General features: G+C 41.7%; 1 protein-coding gene across 2 annotated transcripts in view; it reads right to left on the bottom strand.

Moving 5' to 3' along the window:
* Positions 1 to 15014, bottom strand: part of MYO18B (myosin XVIIIB) — a 451547-nt gene that overhangs the window by 259149 nt on the left and 177384 nt on the right. For both annotated transcript variants that reach the window (XM_083146506.1, XM_083146515.1), the window contains 3 exons: positions 9446 to 9574; positions 8671 to 8814; positions 8492 to 8581 (listed from right to left, as the gene is read on the bottom strand). In XM_083146506.1, the coding sequence (XP_083002632.1) occupies positions 8492 to 8581; positions 8671 to 8814; positions 9446 to 9574 (363 nt within the window). The remainder of the gene's footprint in view (positions 1 to 8491; positions 8582 to 8670; positions 8815 to 9445; positions 9575 to 15014) is intronic.

The raw sequence follows: 15014 nt of genomic DNA, 5'->3' as shown, positions 1-15014 counted from the left end.
ACAGGCTGCTCTCCTGCGTAAATAAAGAACAGGACACCACAGGCTGCTCCCTTGCGTAAAGAGCAGGACACAACAGGCTGCTCCCTTGCGTAAAGAACAGGACACCACAGGCTGCTCCCTTGCGTAAAGAACAGAACACCGCACGCTGCTCCCTTGCGTAAAGAGCAGGACACCACAGGCTGCTCCCTTGCGTAAAGAACAGGACACCACAGGCTGCTCCCTTGCGTAAAGAACAGGACACCACAGGCTGCTCCCTTGCGTAAAGAACAGGACACCACAGGCTGCTAACTTTCGTAAAGAACAGGACACCACAGGCTGCTCTCCTGCATAAATAAAGAATAGGACACCACAGGCTGCTCCCTTGCGTAAAGAGCAGGACACTACAGGCTGCTCCCTTGCGTAAAGAACAGAACACCGCACGCTGCTCCCTTGCGTAAAGAGCAGGACACCACAGGCTGCTCCCTTGCGTAAAGAACAGGACACCACAGGCTGCTCCCTTGCGTAAAGAACAGGACACCACAGGCTGCTCCCTTGCGTAAAGAACAGGACACCACAGGCTGCTAACTTTCGTAAAGAACAGGACACCACAGGCTGCTCTCCTGCATAAATAAAGAATAGGACACCACAGGCTGCTCCCTTGCGTAAAGAGCAGGACACCACAGGCTGCTCCCTTGCGTAAAGAACAGGACACCACAGGCTGCTCCCTTGCGTAAAGAACAGTACACCACACGCTGCTCCCTTGCGTAAAGAGCAGGACACCATAGGCTGCTCCCTTGCGTAAAGAACAGGACACCACAGGCTGCTTCCTTGCTTAAAGTACAGGACACCACAGACTGCTCCCCCTGTATAATAATAATAATGCCATGACACCACAGGCTGCTCCCCCTGCATAATAACAGGAGGACACAACAGGCTGCTCCCCCTGCACATTAAAAGGAGGACACCACAGGAAACAGCAGAAATATTTTTGGTTTTGTGAGTTAGATCCTCCCCTGTTGTATGTGCAGCTGCTAAGGCACCCATATTTTCATCGTCATGACGTCCACCCGCAGCATCTGTCACCACCGGTGCCGGGCATCAGAAGGAACAGGCGGCCGGGCCCTCCTCCAAGTAGCCCTGGTGGCTGGTGGCCATGTTCCTGTAACTGCCGCCATGATTTAAAAGCCTACAGGAACATGGCCGCCGATAGTGGAGGAGGAGGAGGTATGGCAGCCGCGGCCCTCAACACTCCGGTTACAGCGGCCTGGGGGGCACATGGCTAATCAATTCATCACCACCTAGATAGAATGAAGTCCCGCCCCATGCAAGCCTGCAAGTTACTTAGCATGGCTTGTGGATCAGTGATTAGAACCAAATCCATTCTCAAGATGGTCACTATCCTAACATTTTTCCAGTGTGTGCAGTCTGTGCGTAGCCCAGAACTTACTCGGTGGCTGCGATAGAAGCGGTCGAATTGGGGACGAATATTAAAATCTCAGAACTTACCCTCAAACGCTTGGACATACCCAGGGGCACCGATTTCCTTTTTTTCGGTGGGTGCTCCCAACAAAACAGAGTAGGAGTTCTATTGAAGATGGGATGTTGCCAATAGCAACCAATTAGATGCTATATATTATCTTGTAGAAGATACTTAGTGAATAAAAAGTAGAATCTGATTGGTTGCTATAGGCAACATCCCATCTTCACGAGAACGCCCATCTTAGTAAATGTACCCTTTATTGCTGAATCCAAAAACCATAGTTTTATGACAGCATGGAATCTTCTTCCTCTTGGTTATGCAATGTATTTATGGAATTGCAGGGGCCCCAGGGGATACAAAAACTATTTTACAAAATAGTTTTAGTATATTTTTTGGTACTGGTTTCCTAGCACGGCGGCCAGTTTTCTTACGTACGCTACCGTAGCAAAATCGCATTGCATTGCATCTCATGGGCCATTATAGTGCCATGCGATGCGATGCAATGTGATTTTTTTATGTAATCACATGCGATTTTATGGTGCGATGCCATGCCATTAGCTATACACTTGTATGACATACAATGAGGTTTCACTGGGTGGCGTGGATAGTGGGGGGGTCAGTGAAACCTCATTGTATGTCATACAAGTGTATAGCTAATGGCATGGCATTGCACCCTATAAAATCGCATGTCATTTTGCGGGAGGTGCGATGCAATGCAATGCAATACCCTAGGGCCAACAGAGCAGTAAATAAATTACATTAAAAAATCGCATTGCATCGCATGGCACTATAATGGCCCATGAGATGCAATGCAATGCGATTTTACTACGGAGAATAGCCCTGTACGCTTACAGCGTACTGGGCGCCCTGCTAGGAAACAAGTACCTATTTTTTATTTATAGAAACCTTATCCCCATTGCGCCCCAAGCAACATATCCTGCAATCAGACTTCATTTTGACTTTTCAAACCACACTGTGCTGTTGTGGCGTCATTTATTTTCATTTTCATAACAGAAGCACTTCCAGAAATCACCAAAAACTGGGATGCTGTGATCACTGTCATAGGAAGTTGGAACACAGTTCTTATTGCACCGCACCGCTATTCATGGTAAGCCTGTTATCAGGTAGTGACTGTTGGAGAACATTAAGACGTAATAGTATAACATATTACCAGGATATCCGCCCCGATTAGCAGTGTTTGACGGTGGTTTCAGTCACAGTAGAATGTTCCCAATGATGGATAGAAGGCATTTAGGGAAGGAAGGAAGTCTATTAAGGAGCACTGGATTAAATTATAATTTTTTTGGCGGATCACCTCTAATCTACTGGAATGTACTGAGAAAAAGGAGATGGCATGACTGATTAAGATTGATTAATTTGTATTTCTGTTAATCAGTGCTTTTATGCACTTTTGCTTATTTTCATCTACTTAAAATTCTATTGTAGCAGGAGGCATCTGTAGAAGATAACATCTCCTGTTTGCATTAGTGAGGATCTACAATGGTTAGGATTAGCAATTCACAAAGGTTACAGTCACCAGCCAGCCTGTGTAAACCAAAGATTACTCTCCAATCTGGGGGCCAGGATGCCTGAGTCTGACAACACAGATTCCCCCCCCCCCCCCCCCTCCCCCATATAAACACGCAAGACAACATCAATTTATTGAGATACTGCTCTCGGCCAGTCTACAGGGACGGTTAATTGGCAGGGCTCCAGCTATGCTGTGATTCATAGTGTGTTCCATCTCACAGTCCAGCAGCGAAGGGTGCACTATCGCTTGATGTGTCACATGCTCCTAGAATAAAGCCAATGACCTAAGTATGCAGCAGTGGATGTACCACAGAGTTCCATGGGAAGAGCAGCGGTCACATTTGGATCCTACTGTGGACCACACAGGTGCTGCTATACATGCAGGTGCCCATTCAGGGCTTGGAGCCCAGAGGCAGGTGACTCCATTGCCTTTGGAAGTTTTGCATACAAATATAAATCATGTCTTCTTTGTTCTTTGTGTAGAGAAACTCCCCACAGGAATCTCAACCATAGACAGCTGTGGTCATTTCGCGCTAAGAGATTGCCAACCCAACAGTTTGCGCAAAACCATAGCAACAAATCAGGCAATTGCGTTCATTTTCTGACTTGCCGTATAGATAGCAGCTAAACCCAAATTTTGATATGAAATCAATATGCAAAATGCAATATTGCTAAATAAGCCCTGGTACTATTTTGTAACCTATCTGTAAGAAAAAACACCTTCATGCATCCTCTGTATGCTATTTTTCATGTTATAGTTCATTTGAGAGCAATGGGGAGATGAATTATGAAGTGCTGCAAGGTTAAACTGTATGTCCAAAGCCGTAGAGCAATATGTACAGTTACCATGGCAGCAACAGACAAATGATATTCAGAACAATGCCACTTGACTCAACATACTGAAAACTTCACTGTGACATCTGCAAAATCAAGAATGAATATACTAGGTTTATATGTAAAAAAAAAGACCATGCATACTGAAAGTGTATTCTTCAACTATGAATGGTCACAGCTAGAATTCATTCTAGACATTTTAACTTGCAGAGAAATAAATAAATGTCCCTTTTATTTTGGTACAGTATAACAATATATATTTTCATGCACATTGTTATTTTGTATCAGCCTTGTCTTTGTCCTTAAGGCCCCATACCCTACAGCGATTTTGGCCATTTCTGATGGATCTGGTCAAGAAATCAGCCCAATTGGATATGTATGACATGCCATTGGGTCCGATGCGTGGTCCCGTGCACATCAAACCAGGGTCATCTTCCTATTGATGTAAAGTTTTTATTTCTGAAATTGAATTGCTTTCCTGCTGGCTTTGTATTTCATTACTAGGTGATTAATTGCGCCCTACGGGCGCTCTTCACACTCGCGTTAGGGGCTCCGCCTCTTAATCTGTGAACTGTCAAATGTGGTTTGTGTAGGAGGGGCGGGTGGGTAAATTCTGTGGGGGTGGGAGTGGTCACACATCTCTGCACTACACTTACACCGTGATGCGCATTGATGGCCATTACACATTACCCCTCTCCCCCGTGCGCACGTCTATGAGCGGCAGCCTCATACTGTACTAAAAGCCGGAAGGCAGGGAGAGATCCCTCCGGCTGTCAGATGTGTCTGAAACAGAGCTCCCCCATGCTGACCCGGTGCTCCAACGAAGGGTAATGGGGGAGCCACCAGCACAGGGAGGGTGAGGAGGCACTGCGTTCTCTGGCACCGCGGCGGGCTGGTTGGGGTGACTCTCTCTTTATGGTGCCTCTCTGTCACTCTGTGAGTGTGTGTGGGCGGAGTCAAACAGGCGCTGATAGGCTTAGCCACACATATGTAGTGAACCCAATTCATATTGTACTACATAGTAGTACACCTTATTTACATTAGGACACACATTAGTGCTCCTTATTTAAGTTATGCTACATAGTACTACTTAAAAATGTATGCCACACAGTAGCGTCGCTTAGACATAATGTCCACAGTAGTATTGCTTATACACATAGGGCCTGATTCTGGTTGCTATGCTCCCATGCAAATTTGCACAGGAGCAAAATGTTTTTATTCTGCGCATGTGCATGCACTGTGTACGAGCGCCCATCGGAATGCCCAGCGTTTCATGGGTATTCCCATAAAAACACTGGGCGTTCTCATGGTAATGCCCCGATGATGTGGGTGCTGGGGGCGGGCAGTTGACATCATCGTATCAGCTACCCACCCTCACCTCGTACAGGACACACGCAAAGCTAATACACCAGAGAGTGTCCTAGGTTTACATGTACGATCCACATCATTCGAAGGTCGCCGACCATCGAATGATGTGGGCCTCGCCCCCTAGACTATGAATAGATGTTTATGCAAAACATCAAGTGGCAGCCACATGGGTGAATTTTCTGTGCGGCAATGCGAGTGGTGGGTGGTCTTAAAAACCAGAATAAGGTCCATAATCCAAACAGCAGTAGTGCCAGTTACACATACTGTATCTGTCTCTGTCCCTCCATCACCTCTTTTCTTCACTTCAGCAGTGGGGATGGCATGACATTACATATGACATTGGAGAAAAGGGAGCCAATGGGTCAGGATTTTCTGTTGGACTTTGTGTGCGTGACTGTGGTGGAGGTGGAACGGAGTTTCCCCTGCCATTATAGGTGGTGGAATATAAATGGAGTTGAGGGGGGTATAAAACCGTTTAATTTGTTGATACCGTTGATATTTTACTATCATTAAAAACCTAAACAAAGCCGTTTTAATTCTTAGTAAAGACCCATACATATGGTGCAATTTATTTTCTATTCAATTCCAATTTGATCAGGATAGAATCAAAATCGAATCACGCGGCACTGTGTACACATTCGGTTCAGATTATATAGTGCAGTATTCAATTTCAATGGGATTGAATTGGATTGAATGTGGCTGAAAACTGTTCGATTTTGATTAGATTTTGATCCTATTTTGCCTATAAAAGCAAAATCTAATAGAAAGTTAGACAAAATCAAACCGTGCGTATGGGGCTTAAGTCCTAAGTTAATTAATATTGACACATTCAAACTATGGGCCTTATTCTAGTTCACTCTTTCTGAGAAAATCCTTCTTAGATGGACAAAACCATATGCACTGCAGGGGGGCAGATATAACTTGTGCAGATATAATTGAAGTATGCAGGGTAAAAACTGACTGCTTTATTTTTACACTGCTAAATAGATCTCACTTTAGATTTGGGTGGGGTTTTACTTCAATTATATCTGCACAAGTAACATCTTCCCCCCTGCAGTGCACATGGTTTTGTCCATCTAAGAAGGATTTTGTCAGAAAGAGTGAACTAGAATAAGGCCCTATGAGCATGTAACATGCAGCACATTTTAAGTTGTAAAAGCTTTTTTTATCATATTTGTTAGTGCTGTGTAATTGTTTTGCTTTATTTCATATTATTTTTCACATTGAAGTCTAATGTTAAACCAACGACCGTTTTTGGGGATAATGTGTGGGAGCCCTTATCACCTTCTACTGCAAACTATAACCAATGTTTTTTTGTAAAGGACAAAGAGCCGGAAATTGTATTTGCCTTGGGAAAAAAAAATGGTCCTACACCAGTGGTTCCCAAACTGTGTGCCGTGGCTCCCTGGGGTGCCTCGGGACACATGCAGGGGTGCCGCGGCTTGGTGGTCCAGGACCAACTAAAATTATTAATGGTTAATTATTTAGGAGCAAAACCAGTGCTGGTGGCTGCCAATCATAGAATGTGTACAAACAGAAGCAAATCCTGCCCTTTACCACATAACTGCCGCTAAGAATCGCATATAAACCCAATATAATTAATTTTTTTGGACCTAGGGGTGCCGTGAAAAAAATTCTGATTCTCTAGGGTGCCGTGAATCAAAAAAGATTGGGAACCTCTGTCCTACACAGTGTGTGTTCTATTAATGGGTACAAACATATTCAAATAGCCTTCGAAGGCATTTTCATTATAGTTTACTTTAATATAATACACATTAAAGTACAATTATAGCTAGTATCCTAGCCTAAACAGAGAGGAAAAAGCTTTCCTGCATATAAGGCTGTGATTGTTTGGTTCTCTTTTGTTTTTACAGAGTATAATATTGGTGCCATCAATTAGATTAACTGCTCTTCTATCAGACACATTTGCTTTCAACACATCCAGTGTGATCTGGATAAATCTATCTGGCTGCCAGATTAAAATAAATAATTTTGACAGCAAAAGAAGCAGAGAGGGCTTAGTAATAAACACGTTGGCCTGTATCTGGCTTTGGAATGAACAATAGAACAGTTTCCTTGCAGTGTCATTTAGCATAGCGGCCATGAGGCATGGAATTAGAGAGATTTGTCAGCCCCTGAAACAGACAATACCCTGGTAGCCTCAATAATAATAACAGGATGAACAGTTGTCCAAGTCCAGAGTTATAGACGTTGTCAGAGGATTTGATCCATGTATTGGTGCTTATGTATTGCTAGAGACCTCTGCAGCACTCACTGGCTATAAGTCAATTGAAAATATGTCTGTCATACCTTCGCTTTTTTGTTGTTAGAGAACACGAATAAGAAAGTTCCAGATGAGGCCTTAACAAATGTGTAATTCAACTAAACATAGATTTTATTCTGACATGATCAACATACTGTGTAAATGCATTGAATAACTGACTGAGGGCCAGATGCACTAAGCTTCAAAAGTGATAAAATAGAGAGTGATAAACAGCCAGCCAATCAGCTCCTACCTGCCATGTCGCAGACTGTGTTTGAAAAATGTCAGGCAGGAGCTGATTGGCTGGCTGTTTATCACTCATTTTATTACTTTTGAAGCTTAGTGCATCTGGCCCTGATTCCTTATTGCCCAACATTTCTCTCCTTTGGCAGGTAATTTTTTTGACCATTATTTACCATATTCCAATTGGATATGGACGTAAGATGTAGTGCCTCCGTCTTTCTACTTTTTTTATTGGACATATTTCATAATCGTATTCCATATTAAGGCATAGTGTTCAAACTGTGTAATTAAATAACTTGGGGTTCAGGTTGTGTCATCAACCAAAGACCATAATGGCAACCTGCAGTTATACTGTGAGAGAAATTTCCGTCAATGTAATAGGGGAGCCACACCCACTGCCAGTGAGTCAGTTTGGAATTGAAGTTGGTGGCTCCCCTATATGAAGTTTGAACTGTGCTGCGGCCCCACCTCTGGGGAAATTGAATCAAAATTGAATGTACATTGAATGCATTTAGCAGCATTCGATCCGTTTAGTGGAAATCGAAAAGAAAAAAGTCTTGCCAGGTAAGACTATATAGTAAAAATCGAATCGAAATCGACATCAAATCGAATGCTAGATCGTTTCGAACGGCATATCCACATCTAACCATGTGTACACACCATTACTTGTACAGTATGTACAGTAGTAATACCACGGTGTCTAAGGGTAAATGTAAGCAGAGGGATAAATAACACCTCTATAATTCTTATTTTAGATCTGTCATTAGAATTCAGATAAATAAATGTGCTCTTACCTTGCTTTCCAGGAGGTCAACATTCTGGCGCAGTTCATTTCTTGACTTTTCTGATTTCACAAATTTTGCTGTCAAAGCAATGATTTCTTCCTACAGAATACACGGAATAAGAGTACTTGGCACCATACTGTATACACTGGTCTAATGTGTTTGAATAGAGGAAACGTTCTGTTACTTACCTCCTTCGCTAGAAACTTGGCCTCATCTACATTGACAGTCAATGAGGGACGAATCTGACAAACGATCTTCCACCACAGCCAGTCTCTGAAACAATAGTATGCCCTTATATTCTTCTGGATACATCTCAGGGCAACCATTTGAATCTGAACAGAGTAAATAAAAATGATTTTAAGTGGAGTCTGTATGGAACAATCAAGTATGGGATAATGTGGTTCGTAATTTGAATTATCACACATATTAGAAACCATTTTTTCCTGTAAACAAACAGTATATACCAATTATAAAGGTCTCAGAGTTTTCTCATGTCCAAGAAAACGTTAATGTGGGTTCATGGTTGTATTAATGGCCATCATTATTATCATTTTTCTCCTGAATACTGAGATGACATCAGAACTCATTCATTTTTTAATTATATTAACATACTTCTGAGAGCCTCAGTAGTACCCTAATCAATGCCAAAGCACATTTGTACAATTGTATTCAGAAATGTAATCTCATGCATCAATCAGGGCTAACAAGATATTTGTAGACCCCCATATAAAAAATTAGTAAGGGCCCCTTGTGTACCATCCAATGGTGAAAAATGTATATAACACTTGTATCTTTCAATGGGAAGATCGCCACTGTGTAGGTTGGTATGGGAAGATAATATCAGTATGTACAAATGCAGATAACCTCACAGTGTTTCTGGATGAAATGTTTGTCGATTTTCTGGACTAGGTGCAATGATAGTACCGTAGAGAATAAAATGATATGTGTTAGATATATGCTTGCCTTTAGTTTCTTGTACTTTTGCCGACAAAGGAGCCCTCTGCATGCTGCTTGAAAAAGAATCATGTTTTGGGAAATCATCTTCTCCCGCTGCTTCTCTAGCCTGGATAGCACACCAGATTTCATGAACACCTACAGTGAATAATACATGGTCAGAAGATGCTACACAAACAATCAATACAAAACCACAAGGTGACAAAATAAGCTGACGAAAATGGCAGGTTTAACATGTTGAGGAAAAGCACAGAGGGGAAAAAAATCAAGGTAGCTAAATTCACAAAAAGACTAACAGAAATAACAACGAAAGTTACGTAATATATAGCAAATTAAATAAAATTTACTGTATTGCATTGTAATGCTTGTAATTAGAAAACTATCTGCATACAGACAAGCTCTTTATATGTCTAGAAATCGTATTATTCAGCAATAGTCACCAAAATTACAGAACAACATAACAGTACTTTGGCACCTAGGCATTACCTTCCCCATGCAACCCTCTAACCCTCCCTTCAGCCTAACCCTAGCCAACTTCTGGTATGATTTTTGTAGGAGCATGAACACTCTTGCTTTTAGTCACACTGGATACAAAATCTTTCCAATAAAAAAACTGATGAAGTAAACAAAAAAGGCTGAGCAATATAGTAAATACTAAAAAGCTAGATCCACATAAAATACATTTTAATAACCATATTCATATAAAAGGCATTTTAAGAGCCATGTTCATATAAAATACATCTTAAAAGCCAAATTATTGTAAAATTCACTTAAAAAACGAGATTCACAATATACACTTCAGCTCCTCCATGTGTTACTCTAGCCCTCCCTCTGGTATTACCAGCAGATGAGAGACAGGGTGGGTGGCTTTCCATAGCACCCTGCTATGGAAAGCCGTCCATCCGTGTGTGGTATAACACACCAACAGTTGGGATTCCGACAGTCATTAGGCCGATGTCGGAATCCTGACTGCCAGGACTCAGGCAATGGGGAGAGCACAAAGAACCCCCTTGCGGGCTAGCTGCGCTCGCCACACTGCAGGCACGGTGGCTCGCTACACTCGCCACCTATTCTATTCTCCCTCTATGGGGGTCGTGGACCCCCACAAGGGAGAATAGCTGCTGCCTGTCTGTCAGGGTTTTAATAGTCAGGATTCCAACGTTGGTGTAATGGCTGTCGGAATCCTGTCTGTCAGTCAGTCATCCAGCACCCATTCACCCCTGGGAAAATTGCTAAAATGGGTGATAATCGCTCAGTTTGTATGCACTGAGTGACTTTTATCACAGCAATTTTTCCCATCATCGCTGTTCATACTCACTGGCCAAAATTGGCCAGTGTGTATGGACCTATAGACTTGCCTGCTTCTCTACTCACAGAGAGCATTACTCTTAAGATTACAGTATTTAGCAGGGACAGTCCTTATTAAGAGACCTGCCACTGACAATCAGGACTTTTTCTGTAATCCCATAATACTTGGGAGATATGTCCCACTGATAAATGCATCTTAAATTAGATGCTCATTGTGCCATGGCCCTACCCTTCATGTAACGTACCCAAGGCATTGTCCAAGTCTCTAAATGTAGTCAAATAAAGTTCTGACATTTGCAAGCATACAATATAACAAAGTAATAACACAAATCCTTTTTTCCACAATCCAACACATAATATCTGAGTTGCGTCTAAGATTGAGTTTATGTCATGTAAACACCACACTAGCCATCTGGCATTAAAATAAAAACTACAAATTACCTTAAAAAATGCTCAAAAAAAGAGCACATTCTCTCTTCCTGCCCAAGCTATGTAAAGCATTATAATAAAAACATCAACAGCTGCTAAGAAAAATGCTAAATAGGCAAATTTGTCTCTTTTTATTCAATTTGGTCTGCCATTGCATTGACATAAATGTACCCAGCAACAATAGATTGAGAATTAGTAGAGACGGAGTAATGCCTCATTAAGAGTTTGATTGCTTCAATAATGACTGCATTAACTGCACAGTCCCGATGAGTTCTTCAAAGCTGCTGCAAAATCAATGTTCATACTAATGGTTTTCCTTCTCAGTGATCAGGCTACTTGTGCCAGTTCCCTTATTATACAGGCCGGGTAGCACAATGCCATAACGATGAAAAGCCAGGATCAACACGTAAAGCACGAGGCAATTTCACAGTAAGGTGAAATGGGCTTTAATAATAAAGGTATTTAAGCAGATTTTTTAAAATAATAATAATAAAAATATCAATAAAAAATATACAAATCAACAAGCTAGTGCACATTGTGTGAAACAAGGCATGTCTGAAAATAAAAATCACTACAAATCTTAAAGCCAACTAAACAAACATACCTCCCAACCATCTCGATTTCAGGGAGACATTCATGTTTTCAAGCACTGGGTAGTTGTCCAACCCACAGGCCTCAGGGTCCCTCGGGAGGTTGGGGGACACTCTGTCACCACATAGCAGATCAGCAGTGAATGCATACTTTATGCATAAGGGGGTGTGGCCTTGTGCCAAACTAGGCCATGTCCATTTTTGTATGACATTTTAAGAGTATGTCTGTCACCCATTTTTCATTATGCTGAGTAGCTGTGCCCCCCAAGCTTCCTTACCACCTGGGGGACACTGTGGCCTGCGGGTAAGAGAGCAGGACAGTGCCTGAAAAATGGGACTGTCTTCTTGAAATTGGAACAGCTGGGAGGTATGCGATACACCCTGATGGCCTTTACCAACTCTCAATTCTCTTGAAGGCTAGCACAGTAGACAGTTAATGATTGAATAAAGTCTATGACATTGTTGTTTCTGTCTCACATTACACTAAAAAGAATGTGCAGAGGGGGATTATAGGTGCCCAGAATGTCCTCTTCTAGATCAGACACAAGGGGCGATATAATACAATGCAGCAGTCTTGCAATAAAATACTTTCACTACCGTTTATTACGTATACATTGTGCAGCCCGGCATTACTGGCTACAGTAGGTAAGAAATATTTTATTGCTTTCCTGGGCCAGTTTCTAGAACAGCAGGCATGAGTGAGAGCATGTGCAGTAGAATTTATATCCAAGATATAGGCTTTGGGGTCCACTAATGTGGGGACAACATAGATTAAAAATTAGTTTTGAAATATATATAAAAAATACACATATTTTAAAACTACTATATTGACCACTGTAAAAGTCCTTTATCTGTATAATATCTGGATAATAAAGTATTTTTTCATCTCTTTGTGCCCTTTCATTAGTATACTATTTACTCAAATAATAATAATAATAATAATAATAATAATAATAATAATGGTTGCAGTGTTACTTGTGTCAATTACTGCACAGCACCGTAGAAACACCAGTGGTTCCCAAACTTTTTGAATCACGACACCCTTAAGTATCAAAATATTTTTCAGGGCACCCCTAGGCCAAAAGTTGGCTACTAATTTCACGAAAAAATATTAAGTAAGTTTTGATTTAAATGTTTTCCTTAGGTCCAGTTATGTGGTGAGAAACATGATTCACTTCTGTTTACCCACATATTCCTAATTGGAAGCCACAAGCACTGATTTTGCCTATTTCATTGGCCATAAATAATTAGGTTGGTGGTCTAGAACCAATTCAGAGGCACCCCTGCAAGTGCTCCGAGGCACCCCAGGGAGCCTAGGCGCACAGTTTGGGAACCACTGATCTACACTATTAATTTATTTATTTATTTACAGTTTCATATATAGAGCAGCAGATTATGTTTTGTTTAACAATTGTAAACAGAGATAACACAAACTGGGTAACAACAACAGAGACAGACTTGGAGGTAAGAGGACCCTGCTGCAAGTGTCATATCCACCATGGCGTTTACTCAAATCCCCTGTGCTGTGCCCAGCCCTAGGCTCTCTAACTGCACTTATAATACCATGGCTCTCATCTCTGCTGATGTCCCTGGTTCCGGTGGGGTACATTTGTCCGTGCTGTCACCGCGTGGTGACACCGGTGATGTGTGCTCTGGTTCCATGCAGGGTATGAGTGGCGTGCCACCATGTGTGTTTGTGCCTGGTTAGCCCTGTGACTGAATTCCAATCTTCAACCCAATCATCCAATCTTCAATCCAATTATCCAATCTTCAATCCAATCCTCCAATCCTCAATCCAATCTTCAATACAATCATCCAACCTTCAATACAATCATCCAATCTTTAACCAATCATCCAATCTTCAATTATCCAATCAAATCCTTTTCATTCATTCTTCTACTCTTCAAGCAACATTACAATATTCTTTTAAGTACCAAGCATCATCATATTCTATAATAACATATTGAACTATTGACTTTAAATTTGCATAATCTGCCATATATCATTTGTGCCATCAGTATTATTGTCTTGCAATATCTTTATTAAACCAAATTCATTTTATCCTATTTGTTTCACTCCCTTCTGTCGTGGATGCAACCCCCATACGTTAAAGCACCTAGCCTCCGTTATTCTACAGCTGATGCTTCTAAGAACGTGACAGCAAGATTACAGCATAGCTGCCTACCCTCCTGCATTCTGCAGGAGACTCTCTGAAATAACAGCAATCTCCCTCTCTACCTCATTAGTCTAGCAATCTCCCTCATTTCACCAAGACCACATTACTCTGTTACATTTTTTTGGGGAAAAAGAAATGAGAGACAGATACATTTACAGTGAATCATCAGCACCATTTCTCAGCACTTTACCAAGTATAATATCTCTTACTAACTGCTTTGGGGATCATCTACATTTGTATACAAGTCATTTAAAAGATTCCTCTCAGATGTAGCAGTACACATCCATGCTTCTAGGGTCCATGTTTCAATCTCTTTTCACAATCTCTCCATATATGGAACTAGACATGTCCTTTGTGTGGAGCATGACACACCCCTCAATGGGACGCTGTGCAAAATTTTATTACCAACTATAATCTCCCTGAAACTAGTTTTCAAAAGTAGGCAAGTATGGCTTACAGTCTATAGGGAAATAGCAGGGAAACACAAGGACAAGCACCAGTACTAGCATAGCAGTCCCTCCACACTAACTAAAGTGTTTATTCTGCAATGCTCTCTACCTGGGTCTTCCAGCAAAAGAATTGCACCGCTTGCAGCTGGTACAAAATGCAGCCGCCAGACTATTAACTAACCAGCCCCGCTCCTGCCACATAACTCCCATTCTCTACGCCCTTCACTGGCTACCTGTAAAATGGCGAATCGTTTTCAAGATTGGCTTACTCACTTTCAAGGCCCTACATGACCAGGACCCAAGGTACCTGCAACAGCTGCTGATCCCTTACTGTCCTACTCGATTACTACGATCCACTGAAGAAGGACTACTAACAGTACCCAGAATCTCCCTGAATTCATCTGGGGGTCGAGCTTTCAACTTTGCTGCTCCAACTCTGTGGAACTCTCTTCCTCGCACAGTGCGAGAAGCGCCCACTATAGAATCCTTTAAAAATAGACTAAAGACATACTTATTTACTCAAGCATTTCACTGACATCTACTGTTAAGCTTGTTTTGTATTTCGAGCTGTAAAGACAAAGGGGTTTATTCTAGTTCATTCTTTCTGACAAAATCCTTCTTAGATG

This window comes from Crinia signifera, chromosome 1, assembly GCF_055691185.1.
Source record: "Crinia signifera chromosome 1, ASM5569118v1, whole genome shotgun sequence".
NCBI lineage: Eukaryota > Metazoa > Chordata > Amphibia > Anura > Myobatrachidae > Crinia > Crinia signifera.
The sequence above is the reverse complement of the archived record's forward strand: the minus strand, read 5'-3'. Positions and strand labels throughout refer to the sequence as shown.